The sequence below is a fragment of the Canis lupus genome, chromosome 1 (genome assembly GCF_011100685.1).
Source record: "Canis lupus familiaris isolate Mischka breed German Shepherd chromosome 1, alternate assembly UU_Cfam_GSD_1.0, whole genome shotgun sequence".
In the NCBI taxonomy this organism is placed as follows: domain Eukaryota; kingdom Metazoa; phylum Chordata; class Mammalia; order Carnivora; family Canidae; genus Canis; species Canis lupus.
Window position 1 is genome coordinate 8,421,136 of NC_049222.1, and position 23,784 is coordinate 8,444,919.

At 41.9% G+C, this 23,784-nt stretch overlaps 1 protein-coding gene across 5 annotated transcripts in view; it reads left to right on the forward strand.

Annotated features, from left to right (window-relative positions):
- CD226 (CD226 molecule) overlaps positions 1 to 23,784 on the forward strand; it is an 88,347-nt gene that overhangs the window by 48,991 nt on the left and 15,572 nt on the right. For 4 of the 5 annotated variants that reach the window (XM_038525816.1, XM_038525812.1, XM_038525815.1 and 1 more), the window contains one exon: positions 11,201 to 11,560. In XM_038525816.1, coding sequence (XP_038381744.1) covers positions 11,201 to 11,560 — 360 coding nt within the window. The remainder of the gene's footprint in view (positions 1 to 11,200; positions 11,561 to 23,784) is intronic. The other variant, XM_038525814.1, reaches the window with a different exon arrangement.

Below are 23,784 nucleotides of genomic sequence, written 5' to 3' on the forward strand. Positions count from 1 at the left end.
ATGCCGCATAGAATTCCCAAGATCAGGGTAGTAGCAGCAGCAGCAGTAGTGCCTGGGGCCTGAATCAGCTGTTGTTCTCTGAGTGGACCTAAGGTACTCATTGGATCCCAGCTCATACTCTCCCTGCCCCTCCATCAGGCTGCACCCATACTCCCCACACACTGGAAGCCACCCAGCGCACCCTGTGGGCACAACTGCACCCTGCCGTTTTCCTGGTAAACCTCACACTCCACACCTACACACACACACACTCACGCACACACATGCATACAAAAGTTGCTTTGGAAAGGTCATGGGGTAGAGGCAGGGAAGACTTAGGGCTAACAGACCCAAGTAAAATGTTGCCGATGACGCTGGACCAGTCAGGATGGCACATCTCCAGTGGCAACATGTGCTACCACCTAGTTACTAGTGCCAGGGTTCTCTGCCCGTCAGAGGGCAGTGTCACTTAGGTCTAGGAAGTCTTTTTTTTTTTTTTTTAAGATTTTATTTATGGATTCATGAGAGACAGAGAGGGGCAGAGACTTAGGCAGAGGGAGAAGCAGGCTTCCTGTGGGGAGCCAGATGCAGGACTTGATCCCAGGATCATGACCTGAGCCAAAGATAGACACTCAACCACTGAGCCACTCAGGTGCCCCCAGGTCTCGGATATTTTATTCTAGATATAAGAAACCAGTGAATTTAACTGTTTAAAAATTACAGTTTTCTAGGAGTGGTCTGTAGACATGTTCTCTTAGATGCAGCACGCATTGAATGCTGAATAAATACACTGTTGTCTCCTTCCACTGCCATACCTATTTCATTTACTGATACATCCAAAATATCCTTTTAAATCCCAATGAATGGACACGAGAATACTTGTTTCCCTCATTCTACCGGTTCTTTGTGTCTATTTTCTGGACTACTCGCTGTTCCTGCCGACCCCACGGTTATAGCCAAGCCTGTCAACAGCCACATGCTCGCGCTGGCTTTTCAATACTGTTCTATTTTTCACCCTAACGTCATTATAGTTTGAACTAGATAATTTCAACCTCTCCTACCTTAGAGGGTTGTGAGAAATATTGTTGATCCTGCTATGGTTTGAAAAGCACCTAGAGCTTTTCAGAGAGAAGGTATTAAAGCCATAAATACTGCAGTGCTGGCTGGTGCTTAGGGGATCTGCCAAGAGGTACAGCTCCTGTGGGTGTGTGAAGTTGGCAAACTTGGGAATGAAGACCCAAACTCACTGGACCTGGACTGGAAAATATTACTTTAGGCTCTTGGGATCATCCACTGAATTTATAACACGGTGTCATCTTCAGAGATGGCTTCTCATCCATTTACTCTACAATATTTATGGAGCAACTTAAGGCACCTGGCATTGCGCTGAGATCCGATATATTGAAGACATGCCACCTTGAAGACATCGAGAGTTTCCCAGGGTGGGGAGAAATGACAACAAATAAGAGACCACACAATAGAAAGTATAGAAGAGGGAGTGATTAGCCCATCTTAGGGTGAGTAAGAAAATACTTCCCCCAAGGAGGTGGTGTCACAGTTGAGTTTTATGGGATACGTAGTGATTTTCCTGGACCGGGATGGATGGAGTATATGAGGCCATCCAGAAGAAGGCATGACCGATGCATGATCATACGTGTGAGTGCTGTTCTTGGGGACAGCAGAGTTTATGGTAGATTCTAGTAGGAGATGAGACTGGAGACAGAGACAGGGGTAAAACCATGAAGGATTTTATAGCAGCAATGAGAAACCTCTGAACCTTTTAAAGCAGAGATGTGATAGGATCAGATTTGAATTGTGGCCACGTAGTTTTGGGTGCAGGGTGAATTGGTGGGAAAAAGAGCTAGAATTAGGGAGTTCACTTATGTATTTCAATGGTCCTGTTGAAGAAACACGGGGAAATTGAAAGGAATAGACTCTTATATCTGCATCCTATCTGGTTTCAAAGTTATTTTGCTGTGCGGCTTTCTCTGCCACCATGCTTAACCCCCTACAGATGAAACAAATGAATTTAGCAAATATTTATTGATCATCAAATATGTGCAAGATATAATACAAGGTATTCCTAGAGATCAAAACAAAGACAATTCACAACGTGCTACAATTACCTTGAGAACTCTTGGAACATGGTAGAGTAACAAGCAACAAATGAATATTTTAAAAATTATTTCTGCCTCCAAGGAGCTTGGCATCATCGAGAGAAGCAAGGTAGAAAGCACAGCGGTTCATATCTTGCGAGTGTAGCGATTTGTTATGCACAATTAGACATATGAAAAGAGTAAGGACTCCGTGGCCTTGGGCTACTATGGACAGATACTGTGGGACGAGGCAGGCAGGCTGGGCCTTGAAAGAACGAGCTAATAAGAGAAAGCCCCTGTTAGCAAAGAATTATTTCTGGAGGCCTCCTGCGGGCGCTCTGGTGTAAGTTCAAATTCTGGGTTCCAAGTAACATTGGTCAGGTTCCAGAACTGGGTCTGCCTTTGGTTGGTGTGTCTCAGGGGTCCCAGAGAGGAGGATAAAGGTGAAAGGGCCGTGTTAGGAAGTGTTCCCTGGGAAATCCATGAGGGTGGCCACGACTGAACAGGAAGGAGGCAGGGCAACGTCCAGGGAGGTTACCTGGAGCTCACCTGGGCTGAGGCACCTGAGGACCCCCGCCCCTGTCAGTCACCAGGCAAGGGTCCCTCTGAGTGTGTGGATCCCAGGAAAAGCAGGTTCCAGGCTCCCCGAGCATAGCAGCAAGTGCTGGCGGTTCGGGAGAAAGCACAGGGTGGGTGTGCCCCCGAAGCAGAGGGACCCCAGGGGGCGCACATGGAGTCCCGAAAGCCTTTGCTCTGCACCCATGCCAAGTGCCATCCTTGGCACTTCACCTTCACAGAGTTCCCTGCATGAGGGGGCTGTTTGCAACTTGGTGCTCAGGGGGAACCCAAGCAGAGGATCTGGTCTTCAGGTCTCCCCACTCATCTCTTGCCTTCATCCCTTGCAGGGAACACAAATGTTGCCTGAAAGTCTCAGCCCTCAAGATATCCTTTCTTAACCATGGTCAGTACAGTGTGAGATATTGTATCAAAATAGGGCTCCTATTCGGATTTCCAAAAGAGAACTGTAGGAGGGAATTTTGAGCTCGCTGTCTTTGAATGCTGTCGTCCTCACCGAGGAGAGATTTCTGCGGTGCTGAGATGCGAGGGCTGCACCTTCCCCTTCCCTCTTCGAGAATGCCTTCCGTTTCTGAGCTCACGTCTTTGCCTGTGGCATAGACAGACATTGCTTTTCAGTTGTGCAGAGTAAATTTAATTGGGAAGGAATCACAGCGGCAAAAACTGCGAGCCCCAACCTCCCGTGCAGTGGGTTTAAGGGCTTGCTTTTGCAGTGCGGTTCATTTTATGACATCTTCTCTTTCTATGGACGTTGAAGTAGGTGTGTCCCTCCTGTGTGTGCTTCTGGAACGTGTGTGTGATGCGTGCTGGGGATTTCCCCCATTTCTAGCATTTTTAGCATTGCATCGAGTTGCTTCTTAGTCATTTTTCATATGTCACGCATCGGAAATTCTACTTACTTGTTCTCCACGAAACTCACTGGAACCGTAAATGAAAACAGGGACACGGGCAGGAAACGTAGAAGGAAGGAGCTTGAACAAGGAAGAGGTGCTGTGAGGGCGTGAAGCTCATTTAGCCAATCGAGTGTCTTGTGTTTGGTGCCCTCAGCAGATTTTCTTCGGGCAAATAGCTGTATTTGGTGGAGACCTTTGACTGACCTTGCAGAGCCAGTCAGCCAACAGCAAGCCAGGGTCACCCCCTTTCCATCCCAGGGTTTCTGTAGGTACAATGTCTCTCCACGAGCTCACACCTGTGCTATCTTTTGTCTTCACATCAATACAGTTTTTATTGAAGGAGTGAACGCATGAGTGAGCGAATGAACGAATGGATGGATGAATGAATAGTGAAAGAGCTAACGTTATGTCATGTCCTGTTTGTGTTCTGTCTTCCTGTCAAGTCTCCCCACTGCCCACCCTGCCCTTGCAGATGCTCCCCAGGATGCGGGGTGGCCTGGGCCGCACCAGGCCGTGGTCTCAGCTTCCTTTTCCCCAGGCCTGTGTGTCCCTGGCCCCTGGCCTATGAGAAACTACTTTCTTCCCTTTCACTTGGAAAGCAATCTAATGGACGATTTCACACTACAGTGTTGGCGTCTGCTGGGGGCTGAGGTGGTTATGTGCATTTTAATGAGGTCGAGTGAAGACATTGATTTCTCATTATAGGATTTAAGGCATCATAAAGTAAAACATTTAGGAACAGGGGGTTCCTGGGACCTGCCAGTTGCAGATGGGAAGGAAAACTATGCTGTGCAGTGCCTGACAGGCTGGGGCTGGGATGGAACCTGGGCCTGGGGCAGCTCCCTGAGCTTCCCCCCTCACGGGGACTCCCTCCTCGGCCACCCTCCAGCCGTGTGACTCGTCTCGGGGTTGTTGGCAGTGGGGACTAAACGACAGAGCACATGTGATGCCTTTAGTGCTGGCACGCGGTAGAGGCCCATTTGACGTGTATTATTACTTTGCCTTTTAAATATGTGGAAAATGTTGAAAGTAACTGAAACGAAATGCTTACTGTAGTCTGCAGTGACAAGCCACTGACACCATCTATCCTCTAGCAGGAGGCGATTAGGGTTCATGTTAAGCGTTAGATTCCTTTTCCTTAAAACTCCAGGCAGAAAGTCTGCGTTAAATTTCCACGTCAGTGAGGCCACTGGCTAACCTTTTAGCAGAAAACACGCCAATGCTCTTGGGCTATGTTGTCTCATCTTTCAGTTTTACAAGACCTCAGAACTATACTATTTAAAATTCATATGTCCCATGAGTCATTTACTTTTCTGGTTGGGAGGAACTGTAGAGATGCTCAAAAGTCAGACTTTTTCACATACTTTCAATGAAGCCCATGGTAGCAACTTTAAAAAAAAAACAAAACAAAGCACAAGTCTCATTGTCCTCATTGTATGGTGACAGAGAGATTGAAATGTGCTTTTTACCAATTAAAACCTGTGAGCAAAATTTGTATATGAGGATCCAGGGTGGTCCTTCAGACAGCCTTTCCCAAGCTTTGGGGTCTGGGGGACTCTGGCCACAGTGGTTCCTTGAATCACAAGGTGGGGATCTGAACCACCAGTGTGTTGGGGCCTGAGCTGTGTTTTTCATGTTCTCTGGTGCTCAGATGGGGCATTGCAGCTGCGTCGTGCCACAAACCTTCCCCTTACGTGGATCTTCGGGACTGAGTCTCTGATTTGCCATCCAGGATGTGTTCGCCTGATTCTAGTTACTCCTTTTCCTTTGGTTGAGACAAGTGGCCTTGCTTGGCCTGCAGCCACGACAGGTTTGGCAGGTTGTGTTTTTATCTCTGAACGAAGCTCTCATTCTTCCCACTTTATCTGTGCTTTTCAGTCAAGCAATCTTTGAGCTTATTTTTTTTTTATCTTGTTTGGCTTCTTTACCTTTATCTTCACTTTACATGAAGGACAGGAAATGACAGTCATGGGGAGGGAGCTGGTGAAGACCGCTGATTTCCCTAACTGGGTGGCTGGCCCTGCTGCTTCTGGTAGGTTCTGGTAAGATCCAGACTGTACGAGAAATGAAAGCCCGATGAAGTCTTCACCCCACCTCCTCCCATCCCTGTGGTGGTGTGGTGTGTGAGGCCTGTCTCGACAAGATACCATAGCCTTGGAGGGGAGGTATTGTCTCCTTGTCGTCTCTCCTCTGGAGCTGGACATCTCAGACTGAGTGTCCACTAGGGTCAGCACCAGGCCTCTCTCCTCACTTCTGGTAGTTTCTGGCAACCTTTGGCATTCCTTGGTTTGTGGACACTTTACTGTGGCCTCCGCCTTCACCTTCACAGGACATTCTCCCCGGGTGTATGACTGTGTCCCCTCATCATGGTCATGTTGGATTCAGGATGGCCCCACCCACACTGTGACCTCATCCTCACTAATGACCTCTGCCATGACCCTCCCTCCACATAAGGTCACATGCTGAGGCACTAGGCATTAGGAATTCTGGGGTGGGGGTGGGGGGGATACAATTCAACCCATGACCACCCCCTGCCCCAAGCATCATCTGGGAACATTCCAGCTGTTGGGAGAAATGCCAACCCCACCTCTTAAATTGCCTTCTGCATTTGAAATGATGGCAGCACAGGGTTTTACAGGGTGGCCAGGGGTGTGTGGTATACAGCTTGCAGGACCACTGCCCTGTTCTCAGGCTAATGGCTACTGTTTGCTCCAGTTTCTGTTCTTTTTTTCTTTTTTTTTTTAATTTTAAAATTTATTTGAGAGAGAGAGAGAGCAAGCGCACCAGCAGGGGGAGAGGCAGAGGGAGAAGGAGAAAAAGAAGGAGAAGCAGGCTCCCCACTACTTTTTCTTTATTTTTAAAAATGAAAGTATTCACTATTCAGGTGAAATATACCCTGACATTAGTTTCAGGTGTACCACATAATGACTTGATATGTATATTGGGAAATGATGACCCTCTATAAGTCTAGTTAACAACTGTCTCCATACATCGTCATGAAATTTTATATTTTCTTTGGTGAGCACTTTGAGGGTGTGTAATCTCTTAGCAAGTGCTTATTTTTGAAATCTTTATCTCAGGTGACTTTGAATATTTCCTTAGTCATTACACAGTCAACATTTTATTTTGCATTTAAATGGGATGCTTTATATTTGAGAATTTTTAGAAAAGCTCTCTATCGAGCACGTACATAGTCTAGGCACAGTTGGGAATATGCAAAGCTACTACTATTATGGCTTCTAATTAGCTGGAGTAATAGTAGTGCTCCTGCAGATAGCTTAGGGCAGTGCTGGCTGTTTAATTTTTAGCCTATTTTAAACATAAGAGCAAGTTATTGTCTTGTGCTTTGGAAACCCTGGGGAGAGGCCCAACTACACAGGGCCTGTGCATTTGGACATCACATAAGAGATGGTTGAAAATTGCAAGGAGGGGGGATGACCCAGGGATGGCAAGTGGAGGGGGACGGGCATCGGAACCCTGGCGGAGACAACAACATTTTAAAAGACCAGCAGAGGGAAAAGGGCCACTGAGGAAGACTGGGGAGGAAGGTCAGAAAGGAGGGAGGATGAGCAGAGGCATGCAAGGCCAGGAAGTTCCCAGGAGGGCAGAGCATCCAGGAATCAAGGTCAAGAACGTGCATGACTTGCAATGCTGGAGAATGGGAGGACTGGTTCCTCAGTGCATTGAAGCACACATGAGAAATGAGGCAGCGTCGGGAGCAGTGGGATTCCTTCAAGAATTCTGAATGAATACAGAAGAAGAGAAAGGGAACAGACAGCACCACAGAGTCCAAAACTGGTTTTCAGGGGTGAGAGAGATTCCACGTGGAGCCGAGGAGTTTTGTGTCTTCCATACTCTCAGGGACTGCTCCCAGAGTGTCCCTCGACATGTTTCTCTGCTCTTTGTAGTTCTGTAAATTGGTAGTTAGATTTAGAGGCTTGAGCAGGGTCAGACTGGGTTGGGTTATTTGGGGAAGGCTACTATTTTCAAAGTGGCATCGTAGAAACATGAATTTTTTTTTTTTGTGAATTTGCAGACATTGATGATCATTGCCTGGAATGATGAACTCATCTGGGCATTACGCATAATATTTCAAACACATTTCTCAATATGAGAGGTTTTATGGAGGTGCATATCCCCCTCCCCCAACTCAGTGGGTACACACCACATATTGACTGCAACATGAAACTACAAATCAATTTTTTTATTCAAGAATTATTTCTTGACATCTCTGGTATATGCCAAGCACTATATAGAATGATGTATAAAGGTCTATACAAAGGTCTGGGCCTATGAAGCTTCTAGTAAATGGACTCAGGGTTTTGGAAGTTGCTGAGCGATATTGCAGAGCTGCTCATACTGCATGCAGAGCCACTGTCTGGTGAGGATGGTGAAGGAGGATGGACTAGCAGCTGGAGATGTGATGGTGGCCTGGGGCATATGGCATGATGCACAATGTGGGGTACCTAGGCATTAAGTGGTGCTTGGAAGCACTGAGATAATTTTTAAAAAACATCTCTTATTGTGTCAGAAAACTCCTATACAAAGTATAGAGAATTTCATCGTATTATCCTATAATAAAATCATGTAAAAACGAGCAAATTTATCAGAACAAAATCCTGCATGCAGATAGCACCCAGTGTTGGTGAGGATGTGAAGTAACAGGAAGTCTCTTTCATTGCTGGTGGGCATGTAAAATGCTGTGGCTTGCCAGTTTCTTACACAATTAAATATACTCTTGCCCCACAATGCAGCAATCATACTTCTTGATCTATGCCCAAAGGAACTAAGAACTCTTGTCCACACAAAACCTTGCACGTGGCTTGTTCATAATTGCCAACACTTGGAAGCAACTAGCACATCCTTCAGTAGGTGAATGGGTAAATAAACTGTGGTCTGTTCAGACAATGGAATATTATTCGACACTAAAAAGGTATGAGCTACCAGATGGGGAAAACACATGGGGGAAACTTAAGTGCTCGTTACCGTGTGAAAGAAGCCATTCTGAAAAGGCTGCATACCATATGATTCCAATGGTATGACATTCTGGGAAAGGCGCAAGTATGGAGGCAGTGAGAAGATCAGTGGTTGCCAAGGGTTGAGGGGAGGGAGGGATGAATAGGAGGACCACGGAGGATTTTTAGGGCAGCATGTGACACAACGGTGGATATGTGTCCTTACATATTTGTCCACACTCTTAGAATGTACATGGAAAGTGGACTCTAATGTAAACTATGGGCTTTGGGTGATTGCAACATGACAATATAGGTCCTACTTGGTAAAAAAAATATATTGTGTGATGGAGGATGTTGATAGCGAGGAGGGTCTGTGTAGGAGGAAGGAGGAAATATGTGGGAAATCTCTGTACCTTCCTCTCAATTTTGTTGTCAACCAAGATTGCTCTAAAAAATAGTCTTTTAAACAAAACGCAACACAGTCTACTCTATGTTTATGCTGAGAATTAATATATCACTAAATAGAAACACAAACTTAACTGGTGCTTATTATTTTCATTTCTATTTTTAGGGTTCTCATCGAACTTTTTCTTCCCTATCGACCACAGCACTTTGATCCCTATTTATGAAGATGCACTTTCCAACTCTAAGGACTCCAAGGGTCCTGTCATGTGTGGGGTTTTCAGGTGGATGTTTGCAGGGTCATTTCCTGTCGCCTTACATGTGCCAGGTGACATGAACAAGCAGCAAGCAACGCACGAAGCCAGGCAGGCTCTGTAGAACTCCTCTGGGTCTCGGTTTTTATCTGACGCCAAGCAGCTCTTCTGTTCACCTGGGAAGGTTAACTGGGGACTGCTCTGGGCCTCAGAACCACCTGCCTCTGAGGGGGGGGCGCTGCTTCGTTCAGTCCAGTCCCATGTCTACTGACGGGTGGGTCTGGGTCCTTACCTAGAGGCTGGCTGTGCAAACTCCCCAGCTGGCTCGGGGGCCTCCCCCTGAGGCCCAGAGACCTGGCTGGTCAGCACTGGATACTGCCTTCATTGCTTTGTGGGCTAATGCAGACGTTCCTAAGAGAGGCCCTTCCTGTGCAGTCAAGTCAACATTACACGGGGTCACTTCCTGAGAACAGGTGTTGGTGACATGGGCAGATAAAGCTCCTGAGGTGGGTGGAGGGTTGCATCACAGAGGAAGACAACAAAACAGCAGGTGTGTCAGGCTGAAGACAAACATCGGAACCGTTCAGGGCCAGCCAGCCTCCCTGTGATTTCTGATGGTCCAGCACATCTTACACAAACATTTGTTTTGTTTTTGTTTTTGTCTTTTTCCTTTCTTTTATTTCCTTCTATTTTCCCAGCATGGTGTACTTGTATCTGATTTAGCCTTTCATTTATATTGTCTCTCATTTCTTTCTCTTGTATCTTCCCTTCCCTGTCTTAATTTTAATTTCTTATTTGTTTTTTGTAAACTTTTATTGTCTTATTTTTTCCATTTCTTAAGAATTTTCCCCTTTTTCTTTTCCCCTCCCTCTCCCCGTTCTTCTTTTGGCTTTTTTTTTTTTTTTTAAGATTTTATTTATTTGAGAGAGTGAGCACAGAGCACAGGAGTAGGGGGAGGGACAGAGGGAGAAACATACTCCCTGCTGAGCAGGGAGCCTGATGCGGGGCTCCATCCCAGGACCCCGAGATCATGACCTGAGTTGATGGCAGCTGCTTAATTCACTGAGCCACCCAGGCGCACCGTTGGCTTTTTTTTTAAGAGGTAAAATGCTTCCTGTGTGCTTGTTAAGTGGGTAAAGTGTTAACTTCGATAATAGTAGTATGATTACAAATTGAAAAACCAGAGTGCTGTGGTTTTTTTCTCTTTTCAACAACATTTTGACACATGAAATCACTTGTCAAAGAAAAGAAGCTAGTTTTTGGTGGAGATGAAACTATTATAGACTTAGTTTTCCAGATTAATATAGACAGCAAACCTGTGTTTGTTCTTCTTTCAAGTGTGGTTTCTCCTCTCTTCTCCTGTCCCCTCTACTCTTGTTTTTTCTTTTTTAATTTGAAGTTAGGAAAATGGCCCAGAACGATGTGGTGCTTATTTACAGTGTGCTCTGTGCTGGGTATTTCAGCTATGGTGGTAGGAAGGTGGGAAGATATTGAACGACTTTCTTGGTACCTCGGGATTTAAATCTCATGTGAACCCCTACTCTATGTATGCATCAGACAACCTGTATATCTGGAAAATAAGTTTATGTATGCATTTATTCAAATGAAAATGATTTGATATCTCTTCAATAATCATTAAAATTTTAGCATGATCACAATCTGGATACAATCTTTGAGTCATCAGCCCAACATTACTACAGAATAGTCTTGTGAAAAAAAAAAAAGAATAGTCTTGTGAAATTCAGCCTCTTGATAAGATCATTACCAAGAAGAGTACCAGGAGTTTTGATTACATTTCTTGTTATATGGTTAACCATGTCAAAAAACCTCAAGGAAATATGTGTGAACAAGTATATCGTCTTTTCTATTTATTCATTAGCCTTTTCCAAAGGTCCTTTCCTTACAAAAATGTGTCATAAAGGTGGCATTTACAGTTGATGCAACTATGTTAAATACTTTTGATCACCAATACTTTATGGGTAGCTTCCACCTTTGCACCCCAAAATTTGAGCCCCTACATGTAATCATTTGCTTCTTGTTTTCAGATAGTTTTGAGATAGCTGCACCATCAAATAGGCACATAGTCTCCGAACCTGGAAAAAATGTCACGCTCACCTGTCAGCCTGCCGGGAAGTGGCCAGTACAACAAGTTACATGGGAAAAGATCCAGCCCCATCAGATCGACATCTTGACTATCTGTAACTTGTCCCAAGGGAAGAGTTATGCTTCAAAGTACCAAAGAGAGATATGGAGCAGCTGTAGTCAGGACATGAGGAGCACCTTCATCATCATGCCCCATGTTACGGCCTCTGACTCGGGACTTTACCGCTGTTGTTTCAAGGCCAGCACAGGAGACAGCGAAACATTTGTGATGAGGTTGACTGTTACCGATGGTGAGTACAATGGTGAGTATGAGTATGTTATGGATGTCTTCAAGTGTTCAAAATGGATAAGGCCAACCACATGGGTTGGTTTCTGTTGTCTTTTTCATGACTCTGGTATTCAAAATAGTTTTTAACAATGGAGTTTAGGTAAGTTGTTGGTTATTGACTGTTACTATTTGGTTTTTCTTTATCTTGTTAATCCATCAGTCACAGATTTAACAGTTATAGAACTTTCCAGTTTCTTGATCTGCCACATTCCTGAAATAAAAAAAAAAAAATCCGTAAGTCTAAAAATACATAGTATCAATAGCCTGTAAGTTTCAGTTGCATAACTTCTATTTGTTCTCCACTACTTTGCAGCTTCTTGAGGGTAGTGACTCTGTTTTATGATCCTCAAGTATCCTCAGCAATAATAAAACGGTGCTGGATTGGTATTTGCTGAGTTAGTGTTGAGCAGAGTGGAAGTTTAGAAATATTTGATAATGTTGCTCCTTTGTCACCTCAGAGCTTTGATCCCTTCAATTGTTTTTGGCCCTGGGAGCAGAAACAGATTGGCCTTCCCGACCTCTCAACCTGAGCAGGCTCCCCCCAAAGCCCAGTACTAATTTTGTATTAGTAATTTGTTTCCTGCGTCATAATGAAGCCCTGATTGCGTGAGCTGCAGGACCCACAGAACGTGTGTGAGGATAAGAAAAAGTGACTTTTCACCTCCTGAAATGCAAGTGTGAAGAAGCCTAGATAGTGTGTGCAGGGGTCTCCAGTAGGACCAAGTGAGAGGAAGGCCATCTAAGGCTCTCCCACTTCTGCCTCTGGGCAAGTTTTCTCATAGCAGAATAACATGTCAGAAGAATAATTTTTGCTGGTGACAGAAATTATATTAATTTTTTCCTTCCTTCCTTCCTTCCTTCCTTCCTTCCTTCCTTCCTTCCTTCCTTCCATCCACTTCTCTCTCTCACCCTTTCTTTCACCTGCCTCCAGCCAGCAATGGGCCTTGGCCTGTGTGTAGACTTCTAGAACTAAGGTTTCTTGGCATTTGGTTGTCCCTCTATAGACTCTGCTTGTATTGGAGGCTGATGTCTATTCCTGCATTGGAAAGGAAGAAGAACAGGGTTTGTGTCTGGGGCAGCTGTGTGTGCTAAGGAGGACATTTGGCAAAGGGCAGCACTTTCTTATACATCATCTCCTTGGACCACATCGAGCCTTCTTTGCTTCTTGTATGGCAGTGTGGGCTGTGGGGGAGACCAAAATTGTTCTGAGAACTTGATGTGAAGGAGGGGTAATGGAATATGTGGGGGAGAAAAATTCATAAAGTTTCTTCATTTTAAGTGTTGACTCCATTCCTTCAGATGTTTATACAAAATATTTTGTACCTTAAAAACAAAACCTTTGCATTACAGAAATGTTTTTTTAAAACTGGCCAGGAAAAAAAAGTCATTAATCTTCTCTCAGAGACAAAGGCAAAGTAAATTTCTCTTCAGAAAAGAGAGAACCTTTTCAAACACATATGAAATATGTTCTTTTCTATTATATGTTGAAAAATTAATTATAAATGTCTTAAATCATAAAAAGGAGGTAATAGGTTTTTAAGAGGTATAGTTATTTGACTCTTACTAATTAATAAAAATGTCTTTCACTTTAGACATGACTAAATTTCCTGCAAAAAACTATAGCATAAGCTGCAAACAATGTGAAGGTGATTGAATGTAATAGTCAATATTATTAGTGTCCACTTGTTTGAACACTTGCAAAATGGCTTTTTGACATTCAATTGGCAGGTTAAGAGAATATCAACAGAGCTTATTAGTAAAAAGTTATAATTGATGGAAAATGCCCAGCTGTTGGTTCTGTGTTCTGTTCTGGTTCAATTCCTCTTAAAAATAAATGTAAGTAAAGATTGAAAATAAAAAAGTCAGATGGAAAGCAGAAATAGATTACTTGCGTTTGCTCTGATGTGATTTGATTATTTCAAGTCTTGAAGCTGTTTGGTCAAAAATCAATGTAGGGATTAAAGCAGAGAGACAGGTATAAGATGTGGAGCAGATTTAATTTATTTCAACTGTCAAGGGAAAGGTGATTGTGACACAAATTTTATAAACTGCTGTACGTCCTTTTGTTGGCTCTCATCAACTTCTTGTATAGGATCCAAAGGAGAGATTTTCATGACTGTCATATTCTACACACACACAGGGCTCTTCCCTGTGCTTGTGTTCATTTCCAGACAAGTACCAGGTCCTCAGAGGTTACCCAAAAGATGACACAATGCCAACCAGCATGCCGTATATCCAGTTCCTGACATATTTTGAACAGAGTGAGAAAGGTGGCAAAAGCGTGGGTTGAAACCGAATTTCCTATGAACTATCTTGGCTGAGGGAAAGACATTTGTCTCTTATCCTATGCACTCAGGACCTGGGAAATAGTTTGAAATAGCTCCAGACTGACTTCTCTGAATTTGAAATTTGTCTAGACCACAGAGTCAAGAAACAGCGAGGGGGGAAATGTGTGTATATTGACAGTGACCAAGATTATTCTTTGGCCCTTCACATCCTCTAGATTGTCATCAGTCGTGAGGAAAGCATTTTAGTTTCCACCAAAAGACTTTGTGAAGCCTTTTAGTATTAACTAAATTATGTTGAGACTACTATTGTTTCAACTGAGCTTATTGATTATGAAAAGGATGAGGATCAAAGAAATAAAATTAGCTCTCTCAGAAAGTTTCCAGGGGAGACTAGTTGTGAGCAAACTTCTGTCTGCCACCGTGAACAGTATTGGTCCTCATGTCCTATCTCACCTTCTGCCACTGATGAGGCCACTCAGCTGAACCGCCGAATTCTGACTGATGTTTGGAGCAGAGGAAAGAGACAGAGCATGAGAAGTAGTACAAAAAATGCACGGGGTCGGGGGAGGAGAGAGAAGGAAGTTGTGTGTGGGTGACTGCAATCAAATGACTAGGTTGGTACAGAGATTTTTGAGTTATGGCTTAATATAAAGGAAGGGAGGTTCGGTTAGGCAATGACTTGGTAGCAATTCTGGATCTCACGCAAGAGCATGAAAGCCACTATTGATTCTTGACCAAAATGGCAAAATGGTATTTGAGGAAGTGTCAGGGAAATTGTTGGGTGCAGAAGCAAAAAGAGAAATTTGAGACACAGGAAACTAGCCACGAGTCATTTGTAATAGTGCATGAATGCTTGAGCGCTCCTACTAGGCTGTCGCTATCACATACTAGATTTTTGGGCACAAAACAGAGCCCACTCCAGACAGACAGATTTCAAATAGTGCCTCCACCAGGCAGGCAAAACAGAAAAAGATGCCCCTTCCTCTGGGATGCTGCAGACTCCAAAGCTTGTGTGCAGGCTTGGTGGGGGGTGGTGCCCAGGCTCCTCACCCACTTTGGCTGGCACCAAGGTGGCCTGGCCAAGGGCGGAGAGAGGTTAATGTGATTGGAACGTCAGCTTGTGCTTGCATTGGCCTCGTCAGTCACTCACACTTTCTTACTTTCTCCTCTTCCCAACCAACCTAATAATTTTCATGCCATTTACCTTCTTTCCTTTAGAGTTTCCATCAGATCTCCTCCATCTTCATGATTTTTCCTTAGCCCAAACTGCTTGCCTGCCATGAAGCTACCAAACATTTTGAATTTCTCAAACTTTTGTAACTTGAAATACATACCCTTGCATCACTGAATAATTGCATCTGTTTGCAATGGTCCAGACACTTATGTTAGAAATTTCTTGGGGTGACTGGGTGGCTCAGTTGGTTAAGTGTCTGCCTTCAGCTCAGGTCATGATCTCAGGGTTCTGGGATAGAGCCTCACATAGGGTTTCCTGCTCAGCAGGGGAGCTTGCTTCTCCCTCTGTTCCTCACCCTGCTTGTGCTTGCTCTCTCTCTCAAATACATACATAAATACATACATACATACATAAATAAATAAATAAATAAAATTTTTAAGAAGTTTCTTGTGATTGGTGATTATGGCATCTTTGCTTAGGGTTGTCAAAATATCTTTCCAGAATGTTCTCAATATGTGTTTCTTGACTGATTCTTTGTATTTTTATATTTTTATATGCTCTGGTATATTTCTATGTTTTACTTATATTCTAGAATGTGTCCATTTTATTTTCATGTTTTCTAGCTAGATTATTTCTAGATTTTCTTCATCAACATTTAACATTTGAGGTTTAAGGATTGCTGATCAAAGAAACCTAAACTCCGAGGAGATCAGTTGGAACGTTTTGGGAGAAAACTTTCATGAATTTTGTTTACATGTATAGCTTTCAAGAAGGCCTATTTCTTTTCTTAACTTTATTTTTCTTGTTTTGCATGTTTTGTATAAATGGTGATAATTGCAAGTCACTGGACCTGGCGGATGGGGTTTGTAAGTGAGAATTACAGAAGTATTCACTAGGAGATCATAGGGCTCCAGTGAAGGGAGTCAGCCCAGATGTTTCTTCTGTGAGGTATAGGGTTAACAAACAAGTAGGAGCATAAAGGAATAGTGTGCTATAGGTTGCAAATCTTGTCTTTACATGGCTTGTTAGAGGTTGACTTTGGGACTCTGTTCCTGAGTTGAACTAGAAGACCATGGAAGTAGAGAAATGAACTTTGTTTATTTCTTTGGTGTTCAGTTTCCACTAAAATGCAACTAGTTTGCTCCCAGGTGATTTGAATCCCCAAACAGTTTTGGATATAGACAAGATAATTTTTTTCTTTTAGGGATCCACTTATCTAGAACCTTCTGTCCCAGCCTTATGAATTTATGATAGATGTGAATATTGAAGGCATGGGGGTTGTCTGAGCTGGTATCTGCTGCAATGTCAGATATGTCTATTTCCACGGTGTAGCACGATGAACTTCTACTTTTTAATATCTTCATCTACAGAGAAAAGTAATGTTCCTGACAGTTTCTTTACATAATTAGAACCAGAGCACCAGAATCCAAGAGCACTGGTGTCACTGCTCACAAGTTAAAATAGCCTCTACTGAAGTGGATCAACTGCAATTTTCAGCTCAGTTAAGTTTTTAAAATTCTGGGTGATAACTGGATATCCAGATGAAACATACCGTTTCCAACATCACAAGTGAGTTGATTACTCAATCATGGCCCATTATGTCTCTGTGTCTTTACAGTTGCCTCTGCCCAAATCAGTTCTTCCAGGAGACATTGCATTTAAAAAAAAATTAAAAAAAAAAAAAGGCAGCTAACTAGTTTGTTTTGTAAGCCCCACGTATTGATTTATTCATCTTTCCTAATGCACAAAATCCTGGAATGTTTGCCTGCAGTCATTTTTGTATACATACCATATTTGTGTAGATAAACAAGGTAGTGAATGGAATAATAATAATGAGAGAAGGAAATGCTGAAAGACCTCGTGCTAAGTTGATTTGATGATGCTGTTTCAAAGGAGCATTGTTGGTGTGTGTTACTACCTTACACATGCAAAGGGAGTACAAGTTGTACTTGTTTTCCACCATTGTACACAATGTAAATTAGTAACCTCCTAAGCCTAGAAACTGCTTTTCTTTAAGCAGATCTTTATCCTCACCTGAATTTCAAACAATTTTCATGAAGTCTTCCTCACCCGAGGATCTTAGAGTACAGCTAGGGATTCAAGTTCAAGTTCAGATAAGTGTACTGAATTTCTTCCCACTTAAAATCCAAAGACCTGCCTAATGACTCCAACTGTAAAACAGCCATTTATACTCTTTGTCATGCATGGGATTTTTTTTTTTTTATGTAAAACATCTGAGAATTGTGAACAGCTTGAGGTTATCTCCAGAGCCTTACTAGGTACTGAGCATAGATGATTGCATGAAGTTTTCCCTAAAAGCAAGTAGAAAATTACTTAAAATTTAAAAAAAAAATAGTCTTCATGTACGATTAATGGCCTTTCATTCTTAATAGCAATTCTAGTTTGAAGTGTTATGATTCAATTAATCAGACAGCTACTATCAACTTCAACTTCAATATTTCAAGCATTGCGGATCTGACTCTGACAAATATTGACAAATGCAGGTGACAAAGTAGGTTTACAGAGGACTATGCTATTTAAAAAGACAGGGAATGGAGAATAAACATAGATCCATCATTTGTAGAGACACATCTTTGAACTTCAATTGGTATTTTAAAGTTCTTTATGCTGAAATGATTCAGAGATTTTTTTAAATTGAAATATAGTTGACATACAATATTATATTAGTTTCAGGCACACAACATAGTGATCCAACAATTATATACATTATGAAATGCTTACCACAGTAAACGTAGGTATCCTCAGTCACTGCACAAAGTTATTGTAATATTATTGGCTATACTCACTATGCTGTACTTTTATCGCATGACTTATTTATTTTATAATTGGAAGTTTGTGCCTCTTAATCCCCTTCACCTATTTCACCCTCCCATCCGAGTCTGTTTTTGTCATTTGTTTTGTTTTCTAGCTTCCACATGTAAGTGAAATCATAGGGTGTTTATCTTTTACTGATTTGGGGATTTTCAAAAGGCATGTATTCAACAGAGATATTTTTGGATATCTTTCTAAAAATAAATATATTGCAGTACTCATTGGCCACTCTCAAATTTATTTCTGGAATTAATTCAAAGTATTTCACTTTCAGTAGAACTCACAAGTAACTGTGATATTCATAATCTTTTAAATGTAAGAGTTGCATTTTACTTGATTAACCCACAAGAAGAGATTCGTTCTTCCACAGATAGAAGATTGAAATGTTAATGCTCTCAATTGGATTGATGGGGACTTGAGAATGGCTAACTAAGGTGAGTAGCAAGTGAACTGAAGATCGTTATTATCACTACGATGAACATGGAAAATACAGAGTAGATACTGAGATGAGGAGACCATATTAACAAAAGATAGGATTATTTCTGTGGCTTCCAACCAAAGAAGCTCAAGGACACAATTGATGTATGTGCAGATGACCCCATGCCAAGTGGGTACCACATAGGAGCCAAGTTCACAAATATAGAAAAATATAGGTTTGCAAAGTATAATTATTGATTATTATCAACAATAACAATGATATTAATGTTCCTTCAGTTTTTCATGCCTTATACAGGGCACTGGATAAATTCTGCACTTTTTAATTTGTGTGTGTATGTTTGCAAATGAAGGTACCTATATGCACATTTGGTAGGAGGAGCAATGAGCAATCTACCATATTTAAACACTCAGTAAGCACATGTGATGTATGGGCAACTTTAAACTCATGAAACACATACACATATGCCAAGTCCCAAATACTTTAGTCCACACAGGTTGTTTTGCTTTTATGTCAGCTACTTTCTTTTCTTCCTGATTCAATAAAGGTGTCAGTTGTGAACTTCAGGCTTTCTTTCAATTCCTACTTTAATCATTGGCTATTTTTAAAAAAGGGGAAATCAGATAGGTAATTAAACTAAGGCACAAAGCTGCAGATTTTGAAATTATTACTGAATCTTTGTTTCTGACACCTAGGCATTAACTGACTTGTAGAGTGTTTTGAGAGTGTTTGTAGAGAACTTAGTAAGCATTTTTATTTTAAATAAAGTGAATTAAAATTAAATAGAATATTTGGAGTTAAATAGTTAGTCCAAAGCTTGCTATTTTATATTCTGAAAAGATCTATATGACATTTATAACACATTTATATATAGGCCTTTATAAATGCCATGTGGTTAGAATTTTGAAGATTTCTGAGGACCCAGGGGAAAAGTTATAAGTAGACGTTATAAGAATTAAGTGTCACAAGCCGTCATCTCAGCCACTATATGACAAACTCATTATGATGCTTATATGTGTACCCGTCACTCTAAGAATTTACTGATAATTATTATTCATTGAGTTGTCACAACATTATTATCTACATTTTTTGAATGAGCAAAGTGGGGCATGGCAAGGTTGAGTAAATTATTCAAGCTTCATGGCTAAGAATGAGAGGGACTAACACCCAAAGTAGGGCAGGAGGGCTTCAGAGTTCTTGTTCTGAACTATGGCACCATATTGCTGCTCCAAGTGAAAGATACAAGTCCTTACTATTATCAACAGATGCGTCACAGGAGAAGCTGGCCATGGAGAGCTCCATAGCCTTGCCCCCCCCCTTCCCCCCCCCCCCCCCCCCCGCTTTTAGGTTTTAGGTCCAATTAACTTCAAACTGATCCAACGCATAGAACAAGTAGTAGGCAAAGGATTGGGGGATTGGGGGATCTCCCACTTGGTCAGCTTTGCACTCTTAGGCTTGTTCAGATCATCACAGGTGCTGTGGGGGGAGGAGGGGTGTCCTCCATTGACTTTTCTGCTTTTCTGGGGCTTGTGGGTATTCTGAAATGGTGTGAGAGTTTCTATATAGCCATATTAGGGACAAGCAAAGTCAGGTAGCAGGTATTTGGGTCTGGAGGAAAGTGCTGGTGGCTGATGAAGTCAAGTCCACACCAGGAACAGATGACGGGAACTTCTAGAGTAGGCTCTGGACAAAGGGGAGTCAAGTTTCTCGCTGGAGTCAAGGTTCTTATTTGTTCTCCACTCTCCCATGGCTTCTTGGCTTTGCAAACCACCTGCTCACAAGTTCTGTATCAGATCTGCCCACTAGACTCTCCCCTTGTGGGGAAGACCACTCCCTTGAGCAACTCCCTGGGAATTTGCTCTAAGATTTCAAGCACAACTTTCTTCCATCCTATATTCCTCCTTCCTTCTCCTTTCTCAAATCCTGCTCTCACTCTAGTTCTTGTAGATGTAGCTTCTCTTCCTTTTGTTCTTGTAAAGACCAGTGAACCCAGAAATCGAGTTATAAGCCATGAGAATTCTAGTTCTTCCCCCTCAAGGACAGAGAGGGCTTAACCTTTAGAACCTCCTAAGAAGAAGGAAGGTTTATTTTTTATATTAAATATTCTGAATAGTTCTTTTCTCTCATATTTATGGACTTTAATACTGAACAGCCAGATACATAAAATTGTTAAATGGTATGGTATGTGTTGTATTTCACAATAAAAACTGTGTTTTAGTGCATGGCAGAAATGTTTATCTCGCTTTTTGTAGACCCATTTGAAAAATTTCCTGTTCTGTCCTTGTGGATACACATAATAGTGACACTGTAGTGTAGAGTTACACTTGGTTAAACAACAGTAATAACAACAATGTATTGGGGAATTATAATTAGAAACAAAATCGCCTCCCTCCCCAGAAAACTGCTCTGCAAAGGTAAAAGAGAGAAAGAAAACAATTCTATTATTAAATAAGCATTAAACCAGAATTGTGATACGCATCACAGGCAATCTGCCAAGAGAGTGCAAAGACAGAAATCTCACCTTTTATGGGTCCCAGGAGATACGACCCATTATAAACATGTTCTCAAGGTAAACAACAACTAGTCCTCAAATAAGAGGACTTGACAGCACCATTTGTCACACAGAGTTCAACCTACATTCACCTGGTAATTGGGATGACCATCTGCTTTAGCTAATTGGCTTTATCTAAAGGAAAAATGAACTTTTTACACCATTACGCCAGGAGGTACTTTTGCACCTTGGAGCAAGGTGCCTGTGGAGCTTAGGCTCCTACCCTCCCACAAAATTAGGTCTCTTGCTCCACGATTGCATTCCAAAGGGATAGCTTTGACTTATTCCAGCAGAAGAATGCAGAGCAAGATCAGCAAATGTAAAAGACATTGTGGGACAAAGTCATCAGGCCTGACTGATTTCCCAGGAAGAAAACAGGTGTTTAGCATAAGCCACATTGTTTGTATAAACAATTTAGACACAGTAAACCACCCTAGCAGTTAGAGAACGGTGGAAACGCTCCAAAAATCCAAGTCCCCACACACTAGCCAATGGACAACCTTCCATTCAGGCCTTTCTAAGGGTAGTTGTCTCTGGCTCGCTCCATCAACTCTTTTCTGCGTGCTTAATTCACTAAGAAAGTAAGCAAGATTTGTGCAGTTCTTGACATTTTGACTTATGATGTGTAAAAGAGTCTCCTTTAAATGATAGGTGTTCATGAAAATTGAAGTTCATAAAAATACAAGAAATGTAGCATAAGACTAAGAAGTATTTGGGTGAAAAGATGAGACATCTACCACGACAGAGTCAGCCATGAAAGTTTTCTCCACAGATGTTCACCATCTGTATGCCTAATATGCTGACTTAGATACCCTGGCCATACACCAATCATTGTAGACCACCATGGCCCACAGTATGACATGATGCACATAAAGACACCAGAAAGTGCAGCTAACGCAGTCATCCTATATTGAGTAGGTAAACTTTCTGGCCTTAGACTATGTGTATCTCAACTGATACAAAATTTTTAAGTGCTTAAGTCAGTTGGGAAATACCTCCCATCAAATAGAGGCAAAATCAGTATAGCAAAAGTTATACATTGGGTTGGAAACTTGCTTCTCTTATTGGTTTGCTCCAGGAAAATGATTTAGATTCTCTTACCTTTCTGTGTTGTCTTATGTTTCTGTTTCTTACGTTTAGGTTTTAGATACTCTTAGGTGCTCTAGGTTTTTCAGTTAAAATCTGATAATACTTTTATTTTGAGGAAGAGTAGTTATTCTTCACTCAGAAGAAGGATTAGAGGCTGATGTCATGGTCTTTAAGTCTCTGAAAATAATTTATTCGCTAAGATCTTCTTGCTATAAAACAGGGGAAAGTTTCTGAAATACAGAGAGTATAAAATTGATTTGCACAAAGAAAGTTGACCTTTGAAAACTTGGACTAATATCAATATCCACTTGATGTATATTTCAGGCGTATAGGAAAGTTCAATAGACTTTGTGCTACCGTTATATCCAGTGGTCCTATAAAGCTACAATTATCTTACACATGCTTTTCAATGGTACCTCTGCCTTTCCCCAGACGTCTGTATCTAGCTGTGGAAGCAAGCATTCTGCTATACATGACTAGTTCAACATCATGAAAAGAACACAAAGGCTATTACTTTTTTAACTCTAATTTGAATGTGTGTGTACAAAATATAATTATACTATTAATAATTTACACATTACACAGTGCTTAAAATACTAGGCACCTCTGTATATTTTATCTAAGCCCCTTAGCCCCCCTTGGGGCTGATTTTATCATCATTTTGCAGTTGCCAAAAAAGTGTCTGCAAGATCAAGTGTCTCATACGAGGTCTTCCAGGGAAAAGAATTAGAAGGTAGGATGAGGCCCCAAGTTTCCCCCCTCGATCTCTGTTTTTTTTTTTAGCAAATCAATGTCTGATGTGGGATGATGGTTGGATATTTATGTTATATAGTGATCACAAATTAGAATCGACCTGGTAATAGTGTTTCAACTCACATATATCTACCCTGCGGGAACTCACACATTATATGTATTCTGTCTACATAGAATGGAGTCTAATATTTCTGCTTGTCTTTTTAATGAGGTAAGGAAGTGAGAATAATTTTAACTGGTATCTACCATGACCTATCCAGGGCTGGCTAGAGGCTCAGGATCTGTGAGTTTTTCCTAGGGTGTTGTTTGGTCCAGATATTTAGGTTCTGAGTCACTTAGGCCACCTCCAACTGTAATAAAGGATAAACAATAGATGTTAATACCTGCTCTTGCCCACCTGGTTCCAAGGGAAGGACCTGGCATCATTTCTATCATGAGCCTTTCTAAAGGTTTATAACTCAGCCATAAATACTTGTCATTGGCAGGAACGTAGCCTGGAGGGTTGCAGTCCTGCAGTAAATTATTCATTTATATATCTCACTGACATGCTTTAAATTGTTTTAACTGTATTTATCTCTTTTGATGGGAGGGAAAATAATGGCTTTATGGTTCACGACACTTTTGTCCTCCTATGAATCAAGACAGCATTGGGATGAAAATGAAAAAAAAAATCAGCAAAAAAAGTGGCTGCTGAGAATACACAATAATTCTTTCTTTAAGAGAGGGGCCTGAGGGCTAACATTACTCAACCTAACATCTATTAGCAGAATTTAGGCAAAAGTGAGTGTTATGAACTATTGACTGACTCCCTGAAGCATGCACACACCCCCTTTGCTTTTCCTTGTTGTTTTTGGCCGTGCATGGCCTAGCAAGTTGTGTGGCTGCACCAGCCTGGTTCCAAGTACTGACGGTTCATGTGAACGCAGCGGTGGGACAGGGAAGGAATACAGGGCAGCCTTGGCTGTAGGCGGGAGGCTCTAGGTTGCAACGTCTCTGGAGTGTGACTGAATCTCCCCTGACTCCCATGCCTTTTACTCTTAGTTCTTATGGGAAAATGCTCATTCTTCGTGGGGTT